The sequence below is a fragment of the Aquila chrysaetos genome, chromosome 9 (genome assembly GCF_900496995.4).
Source record: "Aquila chrysaetos chrysaetos chromosome 9, bAquChr1.4, whole genome shotgun sequence".
NCBI classification, from domain to species: Eukaryota; Metazoa; Chordata; class Aves; order Accipitriformes; family Accipitridae; genus Aquila; species Aquila chrysaetos.
This window is the reverse complement of record NC_044012.1, coordinates 26,904,461-26,929,897: the sequence shown is the minus strand read 5'-3', so window position 1 is coordinate 26,929,897 and position 25,437 is coordinate 26,904,461. Positions and strand designations below refer to the sequence as shown.

The 25,437-nt window shown below is 50.9% G+C and overlaps 2 protein-coding genes and 1 non-coding gene across 29 annotated transcripts in view; all 3 read right to left on the bottom strand.

Moving 5' to 3' along the window:
* Positions 1-22: 22 nt before the first annotated feature.
* On the bottom strand, positions 23-2,009 carry HAX1 (HCLS1 associated protein X-1). 5 transcript variants are annotated; one of them, XM_030026674.2, is made up of 8 exons: positions 1,875-2,009; positions 1,447-1,655; positions 1,175-1,326; positions 1,019-1,064; positions 785-900; positions 518-668; positions 300-444; positions 23-165 (listed from the first exon to the last, which is right to left on the bottom strand). In XM_030026674.2, the coding sequence occupies exons 1-7, from the start codon at positions 1,925-1,927 to the stop codon at positions 326-328; spliced, it is 846 nt and encodes a 281-aa protein (XP_029882534.1). In that variant the 5' UTR covers positions 1,928-2,009; the 3' UTR covers positions 23-165; positions 300-325. The 5 variants fall into 5 exon arrangements, with proteins under 5 accessions (XP_029882534.1, XP_040982264.1, XP_040982266.1 ...); XM_041126330.1 differs by having other exon boundaries at positions 281-444; positions 1,175-1,655; XM_041126332.1 differs by having other exon boundaries at positions 285-444; positions 1,175-1,655.
* Positions 2,010-3,136: 1,127 nt separating this feature from the next.
* The window catches only part of UBAP2L (ubiquitin associated protein 2 like), a 31,353-nt gene continuing 9,052 nt past the window's right edge, over positions 3,137-25,437 (bottom strand). For 7 of the 23 annotated variants that reach the window (XM_041126333.1, XM_030026291.2, XM_030026298.2 and 4 more), the window contains 23 exons: positions 25,247-25,292; positions 24,857-24,969; positions 23,142-23,216; positions 19,583-19,635; positions 18,001-18,086; positions 17,372-17,543; positions 16,290-16,491; positions 14,793-15,070; positions 14,342-14,514; positions 13,408-13,597; positions 12,736-12,790; positions 12,099-12,273; positions 11,823-11,895; positions 11,288-11,483; positions 11,093-11,181; positions 10,326-10,379; positions 9,583-9,664; positions 7,831-8,048; positions 7,050-7,155; positions 5,738-5,805; positions 5,217-5,414; positions 4,724-4,786; positions 3,137-4,085 (listed from right to left, as the gene is read on the bottom strand). In XM_041126333.1, the coding sequence (XP_040982267.1) occupies positions 3,990-4,085; positions 4,724-4,786; positions 5,217-5,414; positions 5,738-5,805; positions 7,050-7,155; positions 7,831-8,048; positions 9,583-9,664; positions 10,326-10,379; positions 11,093-11,181; positions 11,288-11,483; positions 11,823-11,895; positions 12,099-12,273; positions 12,736-12,790; positions 13,408-13,597; positions 14,342-14,514; positions 14,793-15,070; positions 16,290-16,491; positions 17,372-17,543; positions 18,001-18,086; positions 19,583-19,635; positions 23,142-23,216; positions 24,857-24,969; positions 25,247-25,292 (2,861 nt within the window). In that variant the 3' untranslated portion in view covers positions 3,137-3,989. Of the gene's footprint in view, positions 4,086-4,723; positions 4,813-5,216; positions 5,415-5,737; positions 5,806-7,049; positions 7,156-7,830; positions 8,049-9,582; positions 9,665-10,325; positions 10,380-11,092; positions 11,182-11,287; positions 11,484-11,822; positions 11,896-12,098; positions 12,274-12,735; positions 12,791-13,407; positions 13,598-14,341; positions 14,515-14,792; positions 15,071-16,289; positions 16,492-17,371; positions 17,544-18,000; positions 18,087-19,582; positions 19,636-23,141; positions 23,217-24,856; positions 24,970-25,246; positions 25,293-25,437 lie in introns of all 23 variants that reach the window. The other 16 variants (XM_041126335.1, XM_030026293.2, XM_041126336.1 and 13 more) reach the window with 10 other exon arrangements.
* On the bottom strand, positions 9,767-9,902 carry LOC115346669. Its single transcript, XR_003925196.1, has one exon. It is a non-coding gene; the product is annotated as a small nucleolar RNA SNORA58 (small nucleolar RNA).

Genomic DNA, 25,437 nt, shown 5'->3' with positions numbered 1-25,437 from the left:
GAAGGAGCCTGGCAGGTCGCCGTTAGCATAAATAGACTTTATTGCTCTATACACATGCATGCACACACACACTCAGCCCCCACAGGGGTCCCCGCAGATCCGCAGCACCCCAGAAGACAGGCAGCCCCCAGCCCTGGTGCCAGCCCCCAGCAGGATCTGACGCATCTGCAACAAAAACAGATGGTGAGAAGAGGCTGCTGCCCACCACCCACCCTGGATGGAGCCAGCGGCCTGAGTCCCAAGCCAGTGTCCGTCCCCATGGCCCTGGGGTCCCCCTACCCTGCACCCATAACACCTACGGGGTGCTCAGCCTGGGGGGGCACAGCTACCAGCTCGAGAACCAGTGTCGGAAGAAGCTGCCCAGTGCAGACGAAGGGTCGCTCAGGTTGGGAGCGTGGAGCTCGTCTTGCTGTGGCCACGTGCCCGCGAACTGTGCCAGCTCCCCTGGGAAAGCAGGGAGAGCTTCCTCAGAGGGGACCTGGCCCGCTTCCCTCACCCTCCTCAGCACCCCACTCACGGTCATCCATGTTGACCACCTCCTCCCGGTAGTCCTTGCTCTGCCCGTCCTCCTTGGTGGTGGTGATGAAGGCCTGGTCCCCCCTCCGGCGGGTCACCGTTGTCTCCCGGCGGCCCTGGCTGTCCTGCACGGTCCGGTGCTCCTCCACCACCTGCGCAGAGCACCGAGCCCTGAGGGATACCACCACCCCAGGCTCTGCTCCTTGCGCCAGGGACGGTGTCCCCAGGTCACCCATGGGCCATCGCTGCACCCGCAGGGGACACTCACCCCGTCGGGGAGAGTTACTTTGGTGACGGAGATGCTCTGGAAGTAAGAGTGGGACTTGGGCTCGTTGGGTCTCAGGATGGTCCCCAACCCTGTGGAGAAGACCTGGGAGTCCAGGTCTGCAGGGGAGATGAGAGACAGTGACAGCAGCGTGAGGACACACCCCGAGGGCTGTAGCAGTGTGAGCTGGTAAAGCGGGGAAGGCAGAGACCCTGTAGCCCTCCTCCTGGCACCCACCTTGGTCTTCCTTGAGGCTGGGAGGAGCCGGGTGAGCGTCTTCCACCTGCAAGGCAAAGCCACATGCCGGTGACAGGGAGGCAAAGCGCGACACCGCAATGGCAGGCTCCGACGGCCACCATGGCTGAGCCCGCATGAGGCAGAGCCCTCACCCACCCCCAGGAAGGGCCTCCAGGGCTGGGCCGGCTCGCTGGGGCGCTCAGAACCTCCTGGGGATGCACCGGGAGCGGGACTGTCTGGGTGCTTCAGCATGGAGTCCCGCAGCTGCCGCCCCATGCTGCCCTCGCTGGGGCCGGGCAGAGGGGGCTCTGCGGGGGGGGGGGGGGGGGCAAAGGGAGCCGGGTCAGGCCGGGCCACCCAGGGGGCTCCGCATCGGCCTCCAGGGCCCCGCTCAGCCCCCGGTGGGGGCAGCCCCTTCCCATCCCCACCGAAGGGCTGCGGGGGCCCAGCCCAGAACCCCCCGAAGACGCCCAGGAGCTCGCCCACGTCCTGGAACAGCTCCTCGAAGGCACTGCGGGATCCGCCGGGGCTGAAACCGAAGGCGAAGTCCTGGGGAGGCTGTGCCAGAGACGGGGCGTCCTTCTCCTCCTCCTCCTCCTCGTCCCACACCGTGCCGCCGAAGAGCGGGTCCCGGGGCCTGTGGGACCGCGGCGCTGAGACACCCGGGCCCGGGAGAACAACCGGGGGCTGGAACAGGACCCGCGGGACAACAGGGGGCTGGGTAGCGGGGGGAACCGGGACAGGGCCTATGCAGGCGGGGGCACGGGGGACAACCGGGAGGAGCCGGGCTGGGGTCTGCGGGGCCGGGGGGACCAGGGGCGCCGAGTCGGGGGTGGCCAGGGCTCAGGGCCGGTACCTGCGCCGCCCCGGGAACCCGAAGAAACTGCGAAACGCGTCGTAAAAGCTCATCGCGCTCCAGCCGCCGTCCGCCGCGCCCGGGTCGCGCTACCGTAAAGCGCCGCTGCTGCCAAGCGCCTCCGAGTGTCGCGAGGCGCCGCGGCCTTGAGCGAAGACGGATCCGCCGGGGCCCCGTCGGGGCCAGGCGCGCCCCCGGGGCCACGTCCCGCCCCGCAGGCCGCCCCGGCCCCGTCAGGTCACCCCCGGGCTCTTCACAGGCCGCAGCCTTCCCCACCCGACCGCCCCAGGCTCCGGGGCAGCTCTGAGGCCTCTCGCTCCGGCCGCCAGGCCCGTGCTGTCCCTGGGACGCCCGGGAGCATCATTCACCGGCCCCGGGTTTCTCTGTCCAGCTCCCGAGGCCGCCTGGGAGCGGCGGGCACTGGCGCCGGCAGCCTCGAGGGCAGAGCCCTGGCCCCGGGAGGTCCCGCCGGAGGGGGGGCTGCCGGGGTCGGCAGCGATGGTGCGGGGGGGGCCGGTACGGCACCCCGATGGGGGGGAGGCATTGGGCTCCATCCTACACTGCCCGGGGATCCCGCAGCCCCGGCAGGTGCCCAGGCTTCCTCTGTGCCCCTCCCCCGCCGAGCCCCACCAGTCCAGCCCAGGATACACCACTGGGCCTCCAGAGCACAGGGAGGGGGCCCGAGCCAGCCCCAGCTTTGCCCCCACCCCGCCACTGTAGCAGGGACCCCCCCCACGCCCCCAGCCCCTTACCTCACAGCTCAGCCCTTCCAGGGTGATGGGGACTACAGGGGTGGAAAGCAGCTCAGCACCCATGGGCTCCTGCCACGACAGCAGTGGTCCTGTTCCCCTCCCCTGCACTAGGACACCCCCTCCCATGACAGCCAGTCCTTTTGGGAGGCTCTTATGGGGGGGAGGGGGGTGGGGAGCACCCCCAAGCCTCAGGGGGGTGCACCAGCAGCACCAGAGCAGGAGGCAACTGGGACAGCACAAGCCCCAGGTGGACGGCAGCTGTGCACCCAGCGGGGGGAGCAGAGAAAGGGAAGTTAGGGGTCCCTGGTCCAGGGAAAGGACAGGGAGGAAGATGGCGACATCCCTGTGCTGGGATCCTGGTGCCCAGCACTGCAGCTGGGAAGAGGAAAAATCCACAAAAGGGGGGGTGGGAATCAAAAGCTGGGGAGGAGTGGGCAGAGCTGCTCCCTCTACCCTTGCCCCAGGGCCTTCCACACCCCGCACCAAAAATACGGAACCAGGCTGAGAAGGTAGGTATTAAAAAATACACACATCACTTTGTGATCTTTATTCTCTTTAGTAAATCACCCACATGGGGGCTTCAGTTGAAGTGACCAGTTCAAACTGAAAAATACAAGATCTGGACTGCATAGAAAAAAAAAAAAAAAAAGACCAAAAAAACCCTCAAAAGCAGAAGCAAAAGATACTTACAGCGTGCAAGGAGGGGCAGGACTTGTGCTCGGGGCCCGCAGGGAGGGAGGGGGCGCAGATGGAGAACGTAAAATTGGGGGGTGCTCTCCAGGGCTCCTCTGGGCCGGTGGCAGAGAGCAGCAGAGGGTGGGCGAGGAAATGAGAGAACTACAGGACGGCATGGGGTTTTTGTTTTTATATACAAGACACATTTATCCATTAAATTTAGAACACGGTACAAAAAACCACTTCAACTAATTCATCTTACAATGCTGTTCATATCAATTACTGTTCTTATTCCTAATAATAAGGGGGTTTGCTGTAGGCGACTCGCAGCTTCCACTCCTTTGGATCCGAGAGGTTCTGGGGCAGCAGGAGGTCGTGGGAGAGGGGAGAAAGGAGTAAAAACCAAAAAAGGCCCCTACGGCAAACGGTTCAGAATCTGAATGCAGGGGGGGAGGGGAAAAAAAAAAAAAAAGAAAAAAAAAGAAAAATACAAATTCTATATTACATACAACAGGAAAGGTGGCTGAAGACAGACAACGCAGAGCCGCCTGCCGGCCTGCCCTGCCCAGGGGCTGCGGGGCCCGGACGCTGCCCCGTGGCAGGGCGCTCTCCTCCCTGGGATCCTTCGACGTCAGGTTCGGTGGGATTCTCTTCCGGAAGCAAGTGGTGGGCAAGGGCCACCCTGGCCTCAGTTGGCGCCCCAGCTGTAGCTGTTGTAGGCAGACTTGTTGGCCTGGGATTTCTGGGGGATGGAGCTGCCTTGGCTGCGCTGCCCAGAGCCACCCTGCGGGAAGGGGGCAGGGGGCGAGAAGGAGAAGCAGGGAGTTATTGCGGGGGAACCAGTGACGCCGTCTCTGGGGTCCCAACCCCAGCCTGCTCCGCAGGGCGATGCTGGCATGCCTCGGGCGGCTCAGCCGCAGGCACTGCCGTCCCCCACAGAACAGGTCCAGACCACAGGCACTGCGGGCTACAGCTCCTTGGCACTCGCTGACCCACCTCAGCCCAGCACAAGCTCTCTGGGGCCACCGGCACCAGGGCACCGGCTGCCTCCTGCACCAAGCAGCTGGCCAGTGGCCCTTGTGCCATGCCATCTGCTGCCCCAGCAGCCACAGGACCCTCCCCTCCACTCTGCTCCTTCCTCCAGACCAGCACCATGCCAGGACCACAGGCAGCGAAGGCCCTGGCAGCTCTGCAGAGGCTGCCGCCCAACAGGGAGGGGGGAAAAGGGAGGGAAGGGTTCGAGCAGGGGAGTGTGTGTCTGTGCGCGCGGGTGTGTGTGTGTGCACAAACTGACTGAGGGCCTCTCTCCTCGCCTGGCGGGGCCACAGGGGGAGAAGGAAAGGGCTACGTGAGCCTGGGGGGCCTTAGGGGCAGGGGGAGACCCCAGGGCAAGTGCAATGCATTATCAGAGAGGTTCATTACCTGGTCTTCCTGCTGGCGTTGGCAGCACAGTATCATCTGCAAATATGGAAGCTGTTGCAGTACCAGGATATGTAAAATAAAGGGACAAACTATGACAATAGAAATCCAAGGTTAGACCTGAAAGCTACGGTGGGGTCATGGCTGTGGCGAGTAACCCCTTCGCTGCCGGCCTGCGGAGCCACCACTCCGAGGAAGGGGGAGGTCAGGGCATACCAGGCATGTCTGCGTGAAGGGGCACTACCCGACCGTACCTGGTACAGCCCGGCAGCAAGGGGGCTGTGCCAAGTACCCCCCAGTGGAGTGCACCCCGGGCCTTCCTCACCTCATCCTCTTATCGGCCCTGTGTGTATGTGGAGGTGTGAGCATGTGCGTGTCACCGCGTGTGTCCGCCGCAGGGCGTGAGGGAGGGAGGGAGAGGGGGGCTGGGGTGGGGTGGAGCAAGAGCCCTAGGAGATACCCCAGCAAGGGCCAGGGGGCCAGGGGGGTTGCTTACCTGCCCATCCTGCTGCAGGTGGTGGTGGAGGATCTGCGAGTGGGGCTGCTGATGCGGGGTCAGGATGTGCATGAAAGGAGTGGGGGGGTACGCTGCTGCCGTTGCGGGGTTGATGGGGCCACCGCTGCCCAGCGCCGAAGGCAGATTGAAGGAGGCTGCCGGGGTTCCAGTGTGAAATCCCTGCTTCTCGAAGGATTGCTGAGGAGAAGACGCCAATGGCAGAGTAAGGGCTGGGAGCTGGGCGGCGCTCCCCTACTCCTGGCTGGCAGTGTGCCCCTTCCCAGCTCTATAAGTCCTGGGCCTGGGAGTCAGTGCATAGTGCAGAGAACAGACAGAGTCTCTGCCTGCGGCTCTTTCTGGGCTTGGAATTGCTCAAAGTTGGGAAAGGCTGAGCATTTCCCTTCTCCCTGGCTGGCTGCTCCAAGGGGAAGAGACTTCATTGCCCCGGGAGGCTGTCTCAGAGCTGGGCTTCCGCTCCCCAGCAAAGCAGCGCTTTCCCAGAGCATACATCAGACACTAACCTGAGTTTTGGAGTAGACAGAGCCCGAGATGTCTGGCACTCCTGTATTACTGGATGTCACGGATACACCTGGGGAGAAGGAAAGGTAAGTGAGCGTTAGACAGCAGCCACTGGTAGCAGCAGTAGCTCCTGCTGCTAACGCCAGCAGCAGGAGGTGGAGAGCTCTAGTGGCCTGGTAGCCAGGTGAGGTTTGGAGACAGACATCATCCTAGGGAGCAGGGTCTTGGCAAGGCTAAGCTGCAAAGTGCCTGTACGAATATAAGTTCTTTTGCTCTGGACACAAGCAGTTTCTGAATACCTCCAGAAACAAATTTAGGGGCCTGCTGCCACCCAGAGAAATGCACATTCTTGAAGAGCCCACAAAATAGCAACTCTGAGAAGAGCAGGGAGAATGCAGCAGACAGACAAGATAAACTCCCAGCATAACGCAGTAGCAAGAATGGCCCGAGAGCTCCTTAGATGCAGAACAGGCAACTCAACTGTGGGCTGGAATGGTTGGTGCAACGACTGGCAACACTGGCACACAACCTGCATTTGATGCTGGCAGTTTCCAAAAAGCTGGTGGTACAGAGGAAACCCTCAGAAATCATTTAAGGCCCAGAAAAAGTGTTGAAATGAAAAAGGTTTGAAAGACTCAGTACCAGGTGGCCTGGTACAGAGCTTTAGTATCTTTGCAAAGAGAAAATAGTGCCTTGAAGGGCTCTAATGTAGTGAAAAAAAGGCACAACAGGAATTTAAAAGCTGGAAGAGGAACCCAAATGCAGGCCCTTTGTAGATGAGCCAGACACTAACCAGTGAAACCCAGTACCAAGACAAGTGGCAGGTTCATGACCTTGTTGCATCTTTGAATCAAGAAGGACACTTCTCTAGAAAGCATGCATTTGCCAAATACAGGAGTCAAACAAGTTCCCAGGCTCAAATCTGGAATAATTATTGTTCTATTGATGACAGAGGCAGTAAAAAAAAAAAACAAAAACACACAACCAAAAAAACCAAACAAAACCCAAACAATTCAGCAGCTTAAGCTCTCTGACATGAGTCCAAGGCCCCAGCCATCCAGCTGCTAGGCACAGAGGAAGGCTGTCAAGTGCTCTGTACTCCTCAAACCTGCTCCAGACATGGATGCAGAACAAGCCTGGGCCTTTCCAAGGAGAATCAAATGACCTGCAAGTTGCACCATGGCCATTCTCCTTCCTCCCTTACTGCTGGAGGCAGGAAGAGAGCAGTCCCCTTACACAGCCAGTGAGATTGTGAACAAGCCCTGCCACTGTCAGTAACTGCTGCTGAGAAAGATGCTCTGTTGGATCTCTTACCAGTGCTGTATCCGTGAGAGCCATAGCCGCTGGGCTGCTGAAAAGGGGTTGCTGATGCGTTGACACTGACGTTCACACCATGCTGCTTGGAAGAGGTAGGAGCAACCTACAGAAAGGAGAGAAGCAGAGTGAGGAGAGGCTTTGCTGCCTTGCCCTCTGTCGTGGTTTAACCCCAGCCAGCAACTAAGCACCACACAGCTGCTCACTCACTCCCCCCCCCACCCAGTGGGATGGGGGAGAAAATCGGGAAGAGAAGTAAAACTCGTTGGTTGAGATAAGAACGGTTTAATAGAACAAAAAAGAAGAAACTAATAATGATAATGATAACACTAATAAAATGACAACAGTAATAATAAAGGGATTGGAATGTACAAATGATGCGCAGTGCAATTGCTCACCACCCGCCGATCAACACCCAGTTAGTCCCCGAGCGGCGATTCCCCGCCCCCACTCTCCCCGGTTTATATACTAGATGTGACGTCACATGGTATGGAATACCCTGTTGGCCAGTTTGGGTCAGCTGCCCTGGCTGTGTCCTGTGCCAACTTCTTGCGCCCCTCCAGCTTTCTCGCTGGCTGGGATTGAGAAGCTGAAAAATCCTTGACTTTAGACTAAACGCTACTGAGCAACAACTGAAAACATCAGTGTTATCAACATTCTTCACATACTGAACTCAAAACATAGCACTGTACCAGCTACTAGGAAGACAATTAACTCTATCCCAACTGAAACCAGGACACCCTCCTGCCCGAATCCCATGCCCTGCCTCTGGGAAACTCACAGGGAACACGGCGGGCCCGTATTGGAAGGTGCTGGGGAGCCCTGGTACCCCTGTGTAGTACGGCAGACTGGTGTAACTGTAGCCAGGAGGCAGCGCTGGGTTCAGGAACGTCTGCTGCGTGGTGTGGTGAGTCTGGGTCTGGCTCTGCTGAGGCTGGGCCAAAGTCGTTGCAGGAGCAGGGGAAGAGGCATCACCTCGGCCAAATTTTGTTAAGTCACCTGGAATACAGGAGATGAAAGGAGACTGAAGAACATAAGTGTCAAATCCTGGCATGTTCTAGCTCAGCCCAAAGGTGACCCAGCCTTTTGATCAACAGTGACTTGACCAACGCCCCTACTACAGCTACTAAGAACTACAGCCCTCACAAGCCCTCAGACCCTTGAACACTGATAAGACTAAGCAGTTAATTGCTCTTCTCATCCCTGAGAGGAGGACTTCAGAGGGGAAGGGAAACCCCCAGCAGCTAAGCTACAGTGCTGCACTACCTGATGTCAGCCTTCGATCTGGCACTGAATAAACATGCCACTGGCTGCCTTCACAGCAACAGAGCCCAGATGATAGAGCTCTCCCCAAGCTCCCTCCATGCATCAGCAGCAGGCCTGAACACAACTCTCTCCAGCGCCAGACCTGAGCCCAGGGCAGCAGCCTGGGGGCCCTGTCCTACCAGCAAACAGCTCCTCATTGAAGAGGAGAGTCAAATCTCTTCCAGTTGAGGATGTGTGAATGGCCCCTTTTTACAGCAGGGCTCACACACGTCCCTCTCTCTTGCTGGCAGCACCAAATCAAACACTGCTGCAGAGGCCCACCAGCCTGCAGAGAGTACTCAGAAATATTGCCTCCTCTCTTCCCAGTCTGGGCACTGTGCAAGGGCTTGGCTGCAAGGTTCGGGGAAGCTCCCTTTGCTGCTCCTTATGAGCACCTGCTTTGCTCTTCCATGCAAACAGGCTCCCTATTCAGAGCTCACACAGTAAGCCAGTGAATTTCACAGTGCTGCCCCAGCTCACAAGTGAGTCCAGGATAGCCGCAAACAATTATCACCGATGTTAACTTGGCAAACTATGCACACAGCAGTGCCGCACTCTAAGCTTGGGATTTCAGGCTCAGCATGCCAGGCAAAAACACTTCCGCACAAAAAAGCTCCTGCTGTAGCAGGGGAGAAGTGGTGCTGGAAAAAGAGCGATCCACAAAGTGCAACAATTCCTAAAGCACATGAAAGCTCAGCACAACTACTGCCCACTGCAAATCAGCAGTGTGATTAAGTGCACCTACCAAGGTCACTGAGAGATCAGCCACCCACTGAGCATTTGGTTTGATTTTGACAGGTCCTAAACACCCTGTTTTCTTCCTCCATGAGACTGTCGCATAGATTAAAAAAAGCCCTTAATTTCTCCAGATTTTGTGTTTGCATTTTTACTCTACGGGCTTGAGAAGCACTGCTTAACCCCTGCCTCACCATGACCTGAAAAGCAGTTTCCCAGTTTTACACCCCACAGATTACTGCAGCCCTTCCTCACTCCCTTTCCAACTGCCGCATTAACTCCTACTTGTCCACATCTTCCTGGTAATATGCCTTGACATGACCAGATGATCAAAAAGACGTCAAGAATTTAGCTGCTGAAACGTGCTCTAGACCAAAGCCAGTGCAGGAGGCTGGTGCAGACATACCTCCAGCGGACAACGGCACAGGAAACTAGTAAGAAGCAGCATGAACAACCTGATGGGATATACAATCAGACCAGTCTTTTTCCCTACCAGAGTACGGATTGCTGCTCAGGCTGCCATCTCTTCCAGTCAGCGGGGTGGTGGGTGTAGGGAATGGGATGCTGTAGTAATCCTGAAGAATAAAAACAAAAGGAGAAGAAGTTTTATGAGCTCTGTCCAAAGATGCAAAGCAGTATCTTTTGGAAAAGAAGAATTTCTGGACTGCAGCTGCTGGATATGTTGGGAGCATTGCAGTTCAATCAGCCACATCGAGGCTGATCACAGCCTACAGCAATCCCAGGTTTTTGTAGCATGCACCATCCCCCTCATCTGGCTATTAGAAGAACCAGATAAGGTCTACTGGTATGCAGTCCTTAAACTGCCTGGACCTTCCCCTCCACTTCACAAGGGACACGTCGTATTGCTAAATAAAACCCATTCTCATGAAAGTATTTAGTCACTGCCTCTTTCAAGGATCAGAGGCAAATATCTACAGCAGCTCATCACACCACTGTCAGGCAAAACAGCTCTGCCTGCTGTAGCTCTCACATTCCCTAGCCCCACCATTGATACTGCTGTCTGAATAACTAGTGCTCCTAACTCCCCTAGTGCAAAGGAGCAACTGATTAACACCTCACTACTGCCACAGAGAGGTGCACCCATTTAGCACCCTGTTTTGCCAGCTCTTCAGGACTACCTCACAGCCTGACCTGTCTGTACACCCAAAGCACGCAGCAACAGCGAGCTGTTAGATCAACGGATGTGGTGGGTCCATGTCAGTCTTCAGTACTCACCAAAGGGAATCTCGTCTGGAGCATTTGCAAGTCATCGTATCCATACACCTGTGGCTAGAAAAAGAGCAGGAGATGATGTTAGGGACACAGACTAGGTAAAGACACTTACCTAATTTTAGATTAAACATTTAGATAAATGTGAGAGAAAGCCAGAAGCAGACAATCAGAGGCTACACAATTACCTAGGTACAGGCAACCAGCATTCACTACTGTAAGACTGACACTGCCAGCAGTGTTTATGAGTTGCTCAAATGAAGACTGAGCACCAACGTGTAGCACTGCTGCTCCAGACTACAAATGCACTTGACAATTTTCCTCCAGAAATTATTCCAACACTGAAATCTGTCCTCACCTTCAGAAGAGGGCTGTGACACACCCCTAGACTTTGTAGCAGTAGCCACCCTTGTTCTGACTGGCCTTTGTCATACAATGTTGCTAATACAGCTCCACACTTCCATGAGCTGCGCTCTGACCAAGGGCTGCTGCTCCCCAAAGGCTGGGGAAGCTGTAGAGAACAGGCAGACAGGATCTGCTCTGGGGTGACCAGAATTACAGACATTTACCCCCACGGGCACATGGATTTCCTCTGCTACTGTTTTATGGAAAATAGCAGGTCCAAATTCTTCCCATCCAAGGCAGTCCTACTGAGCCGATGTTACGGTTTTTGGTTTCTCTACTATACTATCTTCCTCCTTGCTAGCTGAAGACAGAGCTAGGAGTGATCTAGTGGCATAACATGACTGCAAAGAGCCAGTCATCCCACTCACCGGATAGGCATGTAGCAAGCCTGGAGCCATGATGTATGGATTAGGCAACAACGGTGGGACTCCAGGAGGGAGATTGGGAGGGGCTTTTCCTGAAAAAGGAAAAGAAAGCAAAAGATCCACAGTGAAGCAAACAGCAGGAGCTGTCTCTCTTAGCCCCCACACCCTCCTCCTGTTTAGCAGTACCCAGGAAAGTACCTGATGTTGTTGCAACAGAGCTGCGAGTTGAGGCTGTCACCGTGGAGTTACTACTGAGGCTGAGGCCCAGGCTGCTGACACTGCTGAGACTGGATGAAGCACTTACGACCGGTGGGGCAGCTGACACTGTGCTGGAGGAGGTGGAGAAAGTGCTAGCAGAAGAATGGAGGCTTGCTTCACTCTCCACACTTGTGTGCTAAGGAAGGAAGGGAAGAGAGTTAGGGGACCAGGCGGATGTAATTGAGTGCAGAAATATTGCAGGACACTGTCTATGTAAATTATTGCACTGCTCTGTCTGCACCCGGCCGTTCCCAAGAGCCTGCAACGAATTCAGCTGCTGCAGGCTACAAAGAAACCTGCTTTGCATCTGGCTTAAGTCCAAAGTCCTGATAGCAGCCAACCCCTAATGCTTCCAAGCCTCTTGCGCAGCTGTGTCCCAACACGTCTGTCTGCTGGAAGAAGCAGGGCTGAACACTGCATTTGCAGCAGGGAGATTTATTCTGCTGCAGAAGTGCTAGAGCACACCTAGACTCACCAGAAGAGTTGAGGTTGACGTTCGCCCAGAGGATGTGGATGAGGACAGACTGTTCTGCTGGGTGGGTAATGTACTGCGGAAGGAGGAATAAAAGGTTGTCAAACCAAGATGCGAGAGCCACCACTGGTAGCACCAGGGCAGTTCCCATTCCCCATCTGCTCAGATGGGATGAGTCATCTCAGTCTTCCCCACTGCATGAGACAGACTTTGATGTCTACTATAGATCCCTGCTTCTAGTTCTGCTTCTCTAGAAATCCATCCACCACGCTTGCTCACCTGCTGAGTTGGGTGGTGGTTGTACTAGGGAGTTCCTCACTGTGGCTCAGGCTGCTCAGAGCTGTCGAGTGTTGGCTGGCTGTCGTCAGCAAGGACGAGGCAGATACCCCATCATTGAGAGGCGCGATACTGGGAGCAGAGGGGGAATCAGATTTCACTGCGGGGCCTGTAGCACCTGTGAACAAAAGCTTTGGGTTAGGGGCAGCTACTAGAAGCTCCTGGAGGGCAATTCAGTGGTGAGGATCAACAAAGGCTCAGATAGAGGAGCAAGGAGATCTGGGGCTTCCCTCACTGCTGCCAACCAGTTACACGCTTGTGACAGCGTGGTTGTGTTCTATGTCTGACTTTACCCCAACACCACTATCAGCTCTGCAAAGAGGTTCAAGACCTACAGATGAGGTGCCTTTCACAAACAAATCAGAGTAAATTACTGTCATCAGGGAGTGACTCATCAAGGATCTCATGTATCCATCAGCAGAAAGCTGAACATTTCAAGGCAAGCAAATAATCTGAGTGGCAGCAATTAGCCCAGCAGGGAAAGGACTTTCTTCTAGCGCAGATAAAGCTTTTCATCCAAAGCAAAGAATACGAGCAGTACAAGGGACTCAGGACACCCACTGCACTGACAGACTCTTACCTTCAACGGCCTGTGTGGTTTGTAATGGCGTGGGTTGTACAGAACTGAAACCATTCTGAGGAAGAAGAGAAAAAGAGTACTGGCCATTGCAGCTGCTCGTTTCCAGAGCCAGATCTAGTGTCAGCCCCCTCCCACACTCCCTCCTCAGTTGTGAAAAAAAGGCATGCTACCAACACGTATCACCAGACTGTGTCAGGGTCAGTCCCAAGCTCGACTAGCCCCATGCCAGCATGACCCCCAAGCACATATTTGAGAAAGCAGGGCAAGAAGTTTCTCTGGTGCTGGTAGTTAGACTGGCTCAACATCTTCAACCCAAGTTCGTTAGCCAAAATTGATGTTACTGAACTTGTGTGCAACATGCAAGAATTGAATCCTTAAGACAAAACTAAATCCTTAGCCTGAATGCCACTCTGCAGCAAGGTAATTATGCATGACATGACACAGCCTACAATCAACTTAACTGCTGTTAACCCCACTGGCCCAGCCCCAGGTAAGTAATGGACCTAAGGACTCTGGTAGCAGCGAGAAGAAAGCTCTCTTGAGAGTCCGCAAGCCACATGGTGAGGCTGGAGGATCACAGAAACACTTGATAAACCACTTAGCTTCCCCCGAGACAGTGCTTCACATGCTATGCTTACTCAGCACAAAGGGTGAGCAAAGCTATTTCCCTACCTTGGCCTGGGTCAGATCTTTCTGGGGCGAGGAGGAGATTGAATTTGGGTATCGCCTCGTCTGGGTGGATCTCTGTTCATACAGTGGTCCCTGAGCGCTGTTCTGGGAGGTAAACGTTGCTGTCTGTATTGTGCCGCTCTGGTAACCAGACTCCTGGCTTTGATTGGACGAAATTGTGGATGAAGATTCACTACAAAGGGGGGGGGGGGAAAAAAAGGAGTTTACGTTTTCCTCCAAAACAGCCCTGCTCTAAGCTGCTGACCCAGACTGTAGGCTCTTTGTTTCAAATCTTCAAAATAAAGAGCCCCAAGCATCAGCATAAAGGCACCACACAAAGCAGCCAAGCAAACCAAGCAGAGAAACATACCCGGACAAGGGCTAGCCCAACCACAGGAGGATGCTGGCACCTAGCCGCAGCCTTGCCTAACACACTACTGTGTTCTAGGTGACATTTCATGAGCTGCCACTGCTCAGGTCCCAGCACTCAAGGGACTGGCCAGATACTAAGGGTCAGCCCGACAGAAGACAAAAACACTTCACTTTGGCAAGGCATCATGACCGTAGATACACCTACTCCACCGCATCCCAGTTTGCCAGGCAAAAAGCAGGACAAAGCACACAGAATCTGTTCACCAAGGACAAGAGACAGTTGCACTGGGGATTCCCCTCCTGTGATTCCAGCAACAGTTTAAACAGCAGCAGGAAACGTATGGTTTCTGTATGAGTACCACAGGCCCAGTCAGTCATAGAGCTGCCTGAATGAGTCTGCTGGCAACTTACACTTTGCTATTGCATACATTGTCCCCCCTTTGTGACCATGGCACAGTCAGAAAGGGTCTACTAGTATGCAGGATAACTAAAGTCCACAGGACCAGCTACCTTCCAAAGCTACCTGCTTGGATTAACTGTTCCCTTCCTCACACCTGGTCCTCACCTAGCCGTGCTGGTGTACAGGCTGCTTTGAGATTGGCTAACGGTGGTGCTTGTTGTGGGCGTCGATTCATACTCCGCAAGAACAGGCTCCGAACCAAACTGTAATGCCCCAAACTGCAGGTTTAGCCCTGAGATATCTGCTGAGCCAGGCATTTCCACCGCAAGCGCAGGAATCTGCAAGGGAGGAACAACAGAAAGGGTCAACCACTCCCTGGGATCAGCACAGAAAGTGACTTTAGTATCCACATTTCTCAGCACATGATAGTAGTTACAGGCTTCCATCCTCTGAATTACACTGTTCAACCCACGCAGGCAAGCTTTTCTGTCACCCCCCCAAACACCCAATGCTAAGAGCAGGAAGGCCAAGCCCAGCCCTTCCCTCACCAGCCCAAATGGATTTTTCTGCAGCTCTAACACAATACAATGCCTCCTTCCCCACCATCGATCCGCACCTTTGATGTTAACGATGCTTTTTTCTTTTGCTGCTTCAGCTTCTGCTGTGCTGGCTGGGGACTGGAGGACTGGTTGTCCGAGGACCCTGGGGACATCTGGGGAACAGGATTGGTTTTGCTGGGCAGCGGTGAGGAAGGGGGTGCCGGCACGGTTGTGGAGGCAGTCACCACAGGTTGTTTCTCCTGCATGAACACTTCTATCATGGTTGAAGTCGATGTGAAGGCCTGACGCTTGGTGAAGGGACTATGAACAGAAGAGTCTGTTGGGTTCTTGAGATCTACCAGGAGAGACAGAGTTGAGTTAGCAGGATTTGTTTCCTTAAAACTAAATCAAGTTCTGACACTTCTCAGCATCAAGAAAAATAAAGTAATTTCCCACTATGACTCCTCCTGAGCCCATTAAAATCAGAGAGCAGAGAACCCCAGCATCTCCACCCCAGCCTTGCACTCTCACCACCATCAACACCGAGCCTTTTAAGCCCTTCTCCCCTCAGCTCCTTCCAGCACCTCTACAGGACAAAGCAAGCTTGCAGAAGTCCTCCATCCTCCAAGGAAGGCCGGACATTCAGAGTGGAGGCACTGCATGTCAGAGTCCTGCACAGGCCTGATGCTGCTTCCTTCCCCCTCTCTGCCAACATTGCTGCATTTCATTGCCTGCTCTTTCCCCTGCAAGTACTAGGTATCCTCCAAGCAACACTGCTGCTCAGGGCTGCCCACCCTCACGTCTTTGCACAACTGCACCACCCTCCTCCTTCGCCTAAGCCTTACCACAGCTTATTAAAAAACTCCTATTCTCTCTGACTCTCCTCTGTGGCTCCTTGTCTGAAAAGATCAGGAGCTGCCAACACTGACTGTTGCTAGGACAGGGCTCGATTTTTCTTCCACTTAGATTTGAACCAGAGCCATTTCCCTATAGCAAGAAATAAAACACACAAGCTGAAAAAAATGGCACTAGTACTCAACCACAGCAGGGCTCAGCATCTCATCTGAAAAGCAGAAGCCTCTCTTAATCACTGTTTATTCCCTCATGCCAGTCCAGAGGTAGAGTTACTACTTGGTATTTAACAGTCACCAGAATCGCATTCCTTTAAAACATAACATCAGGTCAGCAGCGTGATAAGACTGACAAATGTTGGTATTCGGGAACTATTCTCCAGAGGTGCCCACTTTCAGACCCCTTCTCTGTTACACGGCTTTACACCAGGAAGTAGTTCTGCACAATATAAGGGTCTTGGGAACGCCAGATCCCTGGCCCTGAAGCTGACTGGAATGACCAGGAGGCAGATGGATTCAACAGCTCTAAGTATAAAAGGAACAAGGGAAGACTCACATGCACTATTACATTTTACTCTCACAAACTTGCACACACGATTAATTGCTCCAGCACAACTTGTGATCTGGCCCTGCACTGAATCCCTCACACCGCTGCTTGTGGTGCATTTCTGCAGTTCTGGGAGAACACGTTCCCCTTTGGGGAGCCACGCTGCTTTTCCTTACCATACTGCACAAGAGACGAGGTCTGCGTAGTGGATCCCATGTCCCAAGAAGCAGCAGTGGTGCTCCCACCAGGCTGGGTGTGCTGAGCAGCCAGCTGAGCCAGAGCCTGGGCTGTCTTGAACTGCTCCAGGAACTGAGAACCTGTAGTACTGCTGCCTTTGGCCTCCCCAACATCTCCAAACCCTTTCCCCAGCATGCTCACCTGCAATTTCAGCAATGAAATAACAAAGTCAACATCTCCCTTGGCTTGGAACTTGGCTCAGAGGACAGATGCATCTCTTAACATAAGCCTGAATGCACTGTACCCTGCTGCTTCTCACTGGGTGCCTCAGCTTAACACTCTTGAGCTCCAGATGCAGAGAGACGCTGCTGGCAAGGAGAGCTCATACTTCTCTCACAGCCTCACGTTAGTGCAGGTACACTTATCTGTTGCCCAACCCATGGCATTTTACAGTGTCATGGAGGCTTACAAAAGAAGTTAATAGATAGGATCTTTAAAAATGTACTAAATTGTTCACATTCATTCAGTTGCACTAAAAAAGACAACCATCAGAAGAATCTGGCTTTACAGTTAAGGTGGTTTTGAAATCTTTCCTGAACTATCTCGCCATTAAACACACAATTTTTATTTCTTTTACTGAAGTTCCACAAAGAAGCATCTGCCCAGGTCTGTGCACATCCCTGATTCAGATTCAGTGCCTCCTTCCTTCACATATCAGTAAATGCCAGCATTTCATCCCACACCAAACTCCCAACCAGTTCCACTTCTCAAATGGTTGAATATGCAAGCCCTGGACTGCAAGTTTTTCCCTTCCTCTGACCAAGAAAGAAGCAAGTGTTGCAAGTCTGACAAGGGCAACAGGGGAAGAATTATCCCAGTTATTTCTAATTAAGCAATGGACTTCATGCCTTTGGATTTAGAGCAGACTGGCAAATCATCCAAGTGGAGGACTTTGCCACCCACAAGAAGCAAGCAGGTGTCAAAACTGTATTTCCCATATTGCCCAAAAGCAGACAGAGAATGTCAGGGAAACCAACACCTGCTAAAACCCGCACGCTGGCAGAGACTGGTATTTCCTTACCATGCTGTGGTGAGAGAAGGAGTTACCAGAGGCAGGCTGGGATATAGCACTTTGCTTGGAATTGCTGAACACCAGTGGCTGGGCCAGGGAAGGAGCCTGCGATGACTCCAGGTTTGTTGACTCATTCTCCATAGAAGAGGGCGTCTTTCCTAGCAGGACTGCAAGATCGATTCTGGATAAAGAAAGAAGATAACCCACTGAGGTTAACATGAGATCAGTCACACCCCTCATTTCCAGTGGTATTCTACCTCCAGCCTCACAATTTATAGCTTTTACTTTATAAATTGAATGAATCTGCAGAGCATTAACTCACAACTGCCAGTACCAACTGCAAAAGGACACAGACCAAGCAAGATCCTGCATGGCCTTCTATTTTAAAGCATGTCTTCCATTAATTTAACACAGCAAAATGCCCCCAAATTTGAAGAACCAGCAGCAGAGCCTAGGAAAACTCTAATCCAGGATGAGGACCGGAAACTCCTAACTCAACTTTTCCATTTAAATCCATCTCATCTTATTCAGAGCTGCTGCATTTTAGCTAGCTGGCAAGATTTAGTCTGAGATGGCAAATTGCTCTGGGACTTGTGTACCACTTTTCCCATGTAAACAGCATTGCCACGGGCTCTCACCTCTGTCCAGCTGTGATTGTCACATTCTCAGCAGGCAGAGGCACTGAAGACACGTTGGAGGCAGTGAAGATCTTTGTCTCAGACAGCTGAAAGATTAAAAAAAGAGAAAAATGATCCAAAAGTGAGAACAGCCCCTCAGTACTCCAAGTAAAGCACACAAACGTTTGAGACAAACAGCCACAGAAAGATTCAAGAAATTCAAGTGTTTGGACTTAAACTCCTCTAACATTTGGCTCCCATCAGAATCAGCTTCTAGTTCATTTGTTTGTTCTCAGGCTAGCACACAAATCACCTCACCTACCATTGGAAAAAAAAAACCCAAATCCTTCTACAAATCTCCCATAGTCCACAAATCCACTAGGGCTGCTAGGGTCTTAAGACAGGTGCTCTGAATTGATGGTATGCAGCACTGATCTGCAAAACCCACTGCACAGGTACATGCAAGCATTGCTAGAGAAGTCAGAGAAAAAAGCTTGAGACACATAGTTAAGCTTCCAATGATCCTAGCTTCACCTGGATGACCTGACCAGAGACCAACAGACCTACTTCAACTATGGAAGGGAAAATAACATTGCTCAAAAATGAATGAAGGGGAGGTTTAATGACCACCTGTGATTTAGCCCAGAATATATCTGAATATGAACAGCTTTTATTCCAGACTAAGGAGCTGCCAGCAACTAAACTGCAAGAGTTTAAAAACAGAATCAGGAACCCCTGGGAGCATATCACACACACTGAAGGCAAGAAGGGCTATCAAAGGCTCTCTTCAAGCAGAAACCTGACTGAACAGATAGAGAGGCTGCTTGCATCTCCAAACACAGCAGGAGTGCTTCCTTCAGACAGTGCCTGGAAAGCAGCAGCTCTCCCTTCATGCCCATTCTGTAGGCTTAGCAAAAATGAGCATGCAAAACTAACAATAATACTAAAAAAGCCCAACCCTGCTCCCATCTGCAAGAACAGAAGTTCTCCCTTGATTCAGAGAGGGACTGAAGCCCATTTCAGAAGAAACTGATACACAGGCATTAAAAGCAGGTGATAACAGCATCCATTTCCCCTGAAGGACACACCAGGCAGAGAACAAAAAGCCACAAGACATGCCAAAGAGCAAGTCAGAAGGTAAAGCCAAGAGTTTCTGTTCAATCCAAATCACAAGGACCAGCAGAGGCACATGACTCATGTACGAAACCACTGCTGCCTCCTCCATGGCATGTGGTGTGGATCAAAGGCAAACCTTCCCAAACCGCCATTCCACCAGAGGAGCAGAGCAAGAATCTTGTGTGGAGTCAGGCCAGTTTATGGAAAAATTAAATCATGCAGTTGCAGGAAATGAGAGGACCAGACTCGATGCCCTGGGAGATCCCTTCCTGTCTTGGGCTGCTATGACAAGTTCTACTACACATGTACTTTAGAAACAGCAATGTTTACTTATTCATCATAGCTCCTAGAATTGGGAGCCTGGCTTGGGCTACGCCCATAGTTTGCAGAGGATGGGTTTTGTGATCCTCTCATAGCTGTGTGTGTACAAACAGGACAGCAGCCTGCCAGCAAACACATGGAGGAAAGGTGTTTTGTGAGTACCTACATCTTCATTCCAGTCCTCTGTGCCCCATTCTTCTGTCGCAGCCCTCCACGCACCTACAAGATAACAACAGGTAGAGAAGTTAAGCGTGCATCAGAGCTCTAGCTCCAAGAGCCAGGGGAGCACTGGGGAGCTTTGCAAGCAGCCAAGAGGATTTCTATTTGCCAACCAGACAAGTTAAAGCAGTTGACCCCAACCCACGATTCATGGGCAAGGTACCATGATGGGGTCACCTCAGCCTTGCTTGGGCAGGATAGGCTGAAAGAGAGGGACCACTGGGCTGGCAGCTATGGCAATGCACACCCCCCAACACCAAACAGGGAAGCTGAGCTTGGCAAGGAAGCCCTGGCATCATCCCCAGCCTCCTTGTGCTACTTTCCTCATTTCCCCTTGTATTGCAGTAGCTGCAAGTTTCTGTGCTCATGAGCAGTTAGTGTTACCCCAGCAGCTCGGACAGAGCACCTCCTTCGGGGGCTTCCCACCAGCTCTTGTGCAGGACCTCACCACCCAGTTAAACCATAAGTTTCTATAAAACCCAGGGACAACTGAACCATTCATATGGTTTGTCTTCCTCTCACAGCACCCCCCGCCCTCACCAAATGGTGAAACCTCACTGCACCAGGACCCCCTGTGCATAGGCAAATGGGAATCAGAAAGGAAAATTTAAGGGACTAAGCAATTCCTGCATTTTCTGTGACCAATTTCAGAGATATGCTCAAAGTGAGTAGCTTAAAACATCAGGGAGAAAAGCACAAGATTTCAGCCGCAATCCAGCACAGCACAATTTGTATGAGAGCAAAATTACTGGAAAAAGTTTTGGCTGGCCACATCTTCAACTTGTTCTGTCCATCACAGTTTAGCCTCAGTACTTTGAATACTACGTGGTGACTTCTGAATTCATTAGACAACTTAAAATTTGGTGTGGGTGGAAAGCAGGAGCTTTTTACATCCCAAAAAACTCAGAACACAAAACCAGCCCTGTTTTGTACAGCTTGTTTTCAGCCCATGCAAACCAGGTGAACAAAACCCGACACAGCCAGAGTTAACCTTGGAGACATTTACAAGGACGGAACAAGTTGGCATCAGCCCTTTTATAAGCTGAAAGCATTTTACAGCATAAAAACACAGCACATGGGGAATGAGAACATTGTGGATTTTTCTGCAGGACACAATCAGGCTCGCTGAGATTTTGAGGGGAAGAATAGAGCAGATTTTCCCATATACAATTCAATTATGAGGCCAAAATATCTAAACAACTACTTGTCTAGAAGTGGGGGATTTAGTGCATGAAATAGGTATATTATCCATTAATTATTCTTTTTTCATTGTTATTTTGTTGGGTGTTTTGTTTTGCCTGACAAGTTGAGCCAATTCAAGAAGCCTTCCTGGATTATTATTATTGGTTTTTTTAATATTCATGTTAGAAATACAGATATTAAACCAACATAACTTCCCTGAGTACCAGGAGTCTCAAGGCACACTACCCCTTCCTCCCCAGGCAGAAGCATCAGGAGGAGTTCAACACATTCAATGCAAAACACATCTGGGGTTTAAAAACCCAGATTCCATCATTCCTTAGATTTTTTGGTGCCCTCACAGCAGTAGCAGGAAGGCTCCTTTCCAGATTTTCATAGATCATAAAGATCCTACCAGCTCAACCCTTACTCAAGAGATGAAGTGGGAGCTGGAGGTGCTTGGGTGAGTTGGGCAGTTGGCAGGGGAGAGCAGGAAGCCAGGTGAGTTGCCCCAAGAAGAGTTTGTGCATGTAGGAGCACTGCACAGGGCTCTCTTAGTCTTGCTCACTTGGGGGAAATGAGAAGAAAAGCAAAGCAGCACAAAAAGCAGAAGGAAATCCTGCAGATGAAGAGTAGCCATTGATGGGGCTTTCCTGGCAAGTCTACTTCTTGAGTAATGGACACCTATTCAGCATGGCTTTGTGCTCCTTACACACGAAGGGACAAATGGAAAACCAAAGACCTGTAATGTACAGCCAGGCATTTGCCAGAAATGCTCCAGAAAGCTTCCTAACCAGCACAGCATGTTTAGTTTTTTTTAAAAGAAAACGAGTGTATCGCTCTCCATCAAGGTCTTCCAAAGGGGAGAGCTGCAATGCAAGTAATGCCCTGAGACTTCTATCACCATTTCAGAAGTGTTGTCTTCTGAATGGCAATCCCTCCTCTCTCTTTTAAGAAAGCCCTTCAAAGAGCCACTGGTCTTTAGCTCCTCAAACCAGGAAAAGGGGAAAAAAATTAAAGTCAATAGGCATTTGCAAATATGAATGTGCCGAAGAAAAAAATCCCATGTGTCTTCAAGATTTTTTTTTTTTTACCTCCCCAATACATTATCTTTTAATTTTAAACTGGGAGATAAGCAACCAGCTTGCTCCTCCCACAGCTCATCAGGTAATCTGCCACTATCTCAATGACTGGATACATGTTCCATGCACCAGCCTGGAAGGGCGAGACCCAAATCCCCCCACTCTGCACCTCAAAGGAATGTAAATCCAAACAAAGCCAAAGTGTGGCAAAAACACAATGGCAGCACTGGAGCAGACTGCCTTGTGCTGCCTGCAAGAGTTAAAGATTAACCCAGAGATGAGAACCAGGAGATGCTCCAAAGCAACAGAAGCACTCCAAGTACGTCTGCTTCTGGGCCCCTGCAAAAGAGACTCTACAGCCTCAACACTCCTCCTCCTGTCCTAACCTTCCAGAGCAAAGTGGCAAGTTCCTCCAGAAGGGCCCTTCGCCTCGACTTCCAGACCTCTGGTTAGATGAAGACATTAATCAAACACAATTTTGGCCTCGTTATGGACACCAGTGGGATTCAGTAGGTATAAGACAAACTGGATCATCTCATGGGTGTCTCTTGGCTTCATAAGGCATAAAGGTATAACAGTAGGAAATAAAGTGGCCAGGCACTGAGCAGCTTTGCCATCAAGCATCCCGGTCATCTCAAAATCCACCGTCATCTTCAACTGCAGGGCAGGTCTGCTCAGGTGAAGAAGAGCAGCCAGGCAGCAAGAGCATGCCAAAGCAGCCATCAAGCACATCAAGAGGTAACTGTAAGCAGAGGCAAAGCACTGAGATAGTTTAGCAAGACTAATTCCCCTTGCAGCAGTGTTTTGACCCTAAGCAGAAACATAGCGGGGAGGCCAGTGAAGTAATCGCTGCAGAATTGAACTGCCACACCAGGGAAATGGCACAGGGACAACAGCAAGTCACAGCTTTCTGGATGTAAGACAAGCAGAATACAACTAAGCTGCCTCGCAGTTCCTGCCCTCGGGTGGGATACTCTGTCATCAGTGCTGTGGACACAGAGCTGCTCTGGGTGCTGAGAAGCAGTGGCTGAAGTTAAAATTTACATAATCCACAAGAATTTGGGTTAACCTCTCCCAATTTACATTCAAGGTGTCAGCATTAGTAAAAGCACAGTCAGAACAAGTGTAAAATATTCATTAAAATTAACAAATTAAGAGAGAGAAGAATGACATATCCACAGATATTTCAGTTTGGTTTTTTTTTAAAAAGCTATAAAGTAAAGGTATCCGGGGTAGTTAATGCACCTGGATGTATCGTACCAGGAGCAGTGTCAAATTTTCGGGGATAATTTGACCCCTCACCCCCAATGAAATCAAGTCCTGAAACAAACAAAAAAAAAAAAAAAAAAAAAAAAAAAAAAAAAAAAAAAGACAGACAACCAGTGAAATTTTGACTTGAAGCGAAGGCAAGTTTCACTGCCCCCATGTACACCAGTCACATTGTACCTGTGGATATTGTTAATTTAAAGAGACACCTGCAGCTACTAAAATGGAAACAAAACAACCACACACAAAACAGGTGAACAGCATAGTTGCATGATAAAATTTACAGCTGTGTTGTAGTACTAGAGCAGATTTGAGTTGTTCCATCAGAAAAATCTTTAATTCCTCCCAACCACACTCTAAACCACTTTGTTCCACAATTCCACAAAACACCAACACAGAAAAAAAAAGCCCCAAACACACAAGCCTGTTCAGACTAGACAGTTAAGTTTCCAGCACATAGAGCTCATCCACTTCCATCCCTTTTTCCTCCAGAGACAAGTGTACCCATTGCCCTCAACACATGCCTACACTACTCTCTCCAGTATTTAAAACTCCATTTCTCAGTCAGCAAGATGATGATCAATCTGCTAGTGTTTTACAAAGCCATGCTTATTTTTCCCCTTTCAAAACAGCTGTTTTCTAGAAAAAACAACAAACAACCAACCCCCAAACAAAAACACACCAGAACACAAACCAACCAAATAACCCCTGCACTAACAACGCATAGTAAAAGGTATCACAGTTTACAGTACTTTATTTCCCTCTTACCAAAGCTATCAGTTTTTCAGCAAATACAAGAAATGTGGAAGTGGCCTAAAGCAACATTAATACTGTTGTGAATGCTTCTTATAACTAAGATGCAGTATTTACTTGAATGCTCAAAAATCAGGGCAAAATGGTTTGACTTCACAGTGGTGCAAGATTGCTCCACAAAAAAAACGCCCCACAACCACTCTTAAAAAACCCACACAAATAGACTACTTACGATTAAGGATTGTCCCTTGTGACTCTGTCCAGTTATCACACTGCAAAATCTGAGTTCACTTGTGTCTTACAATAGTGTGCATACTTGAAACAAAAAAAAAAGTACCATTTTTCCAATGCAAGAGAACATGCAAGGGCAGATCAGTATTCACGAACTGCCCAGTGAAGAAACGTTTGCTTCAACAAGGAAGCAATGAAGACTTCTTTTCAGTGAGCTTTCTGTAACAAGGTCTCATTCTACAGCAGTTTGGGCAAGATGACCATGAAAGACAGAATGCTCCCCATACCAAGAGCAAGACATCTGAACTCCAAGTGATATTCTCTGGAGGATGCACCAAATATTGGGAGAACTTGCATGTGTTTAACATGCTACAGTTTATAAAAAAGACTCTTCCAAAGAGGCAGCATGGTTTCTACTGGAAAACAAGTGGAGGCAACTGTTCCCGTGCCTCTGTTAGGCAACAGCACACACAAGCTCAGACCAGAACAATCATCCAGCTCCCAGTTTCCAACATGGTCACCCTAACTGCTGCAAAGGCACCTCCAGGTGCAAAGAAACAGGGTCACTGAAATCCATCTCTGAGCCAACAACCCGTTCCTCCATCCCTGAGCCAAAAACCTACCCAGAACCTCTTTGGTGCAACTGGATGGACACAAAATCCACTTACCCTCTAAATAGAAAACAGCAAATGCGCATGAAGACCACTTACTTGTGCCATCATCCGGCTCAAAGCTGCCAGTGTTGTTCCATGTGTTGTTGTTGCTATTCCCGTAGTTCTCATCCGTGCCGGCTGGCTCAGCATAGTCAGCTGGGTTGAAAGTTCTGTAAGAAATACAAGGATGGAAATTTTTACTCCCTCTCCCTAAGCATTTTCAAAGCAACTGGTTTTATTCAGACCATAACACATCTCAAAGTCTCAAAAGACAGTTCTCAGCAGAGGTATGCTTGAGCTACACCAGCCATTCCAGATTTAAGTTAGCATGATGCAGTTTTGTCTTTATTAACAAAAAAAGGAAAATCAGAACAAAAATGACACAAACAGTACTATTCGTGTACAAAGACTTTTATTTTTGCAGTGGTTTGCACCAGTGAAACTTACCCCATGCCTTGGGCAGAAAATCTTCCCCCTCGCCTTCCAGAGCCACCTATAAAATATACACACACGTACTGCTGAGCATCTCTCTTGGCTCTGCATCACCAGGAAAAGAAACATTTGAACAACATATGGAGTTCTGATGCCCAGAATATGAAAGTAGTGAGGATCTTCCTGAGTTGATGGGACTTCCAGCA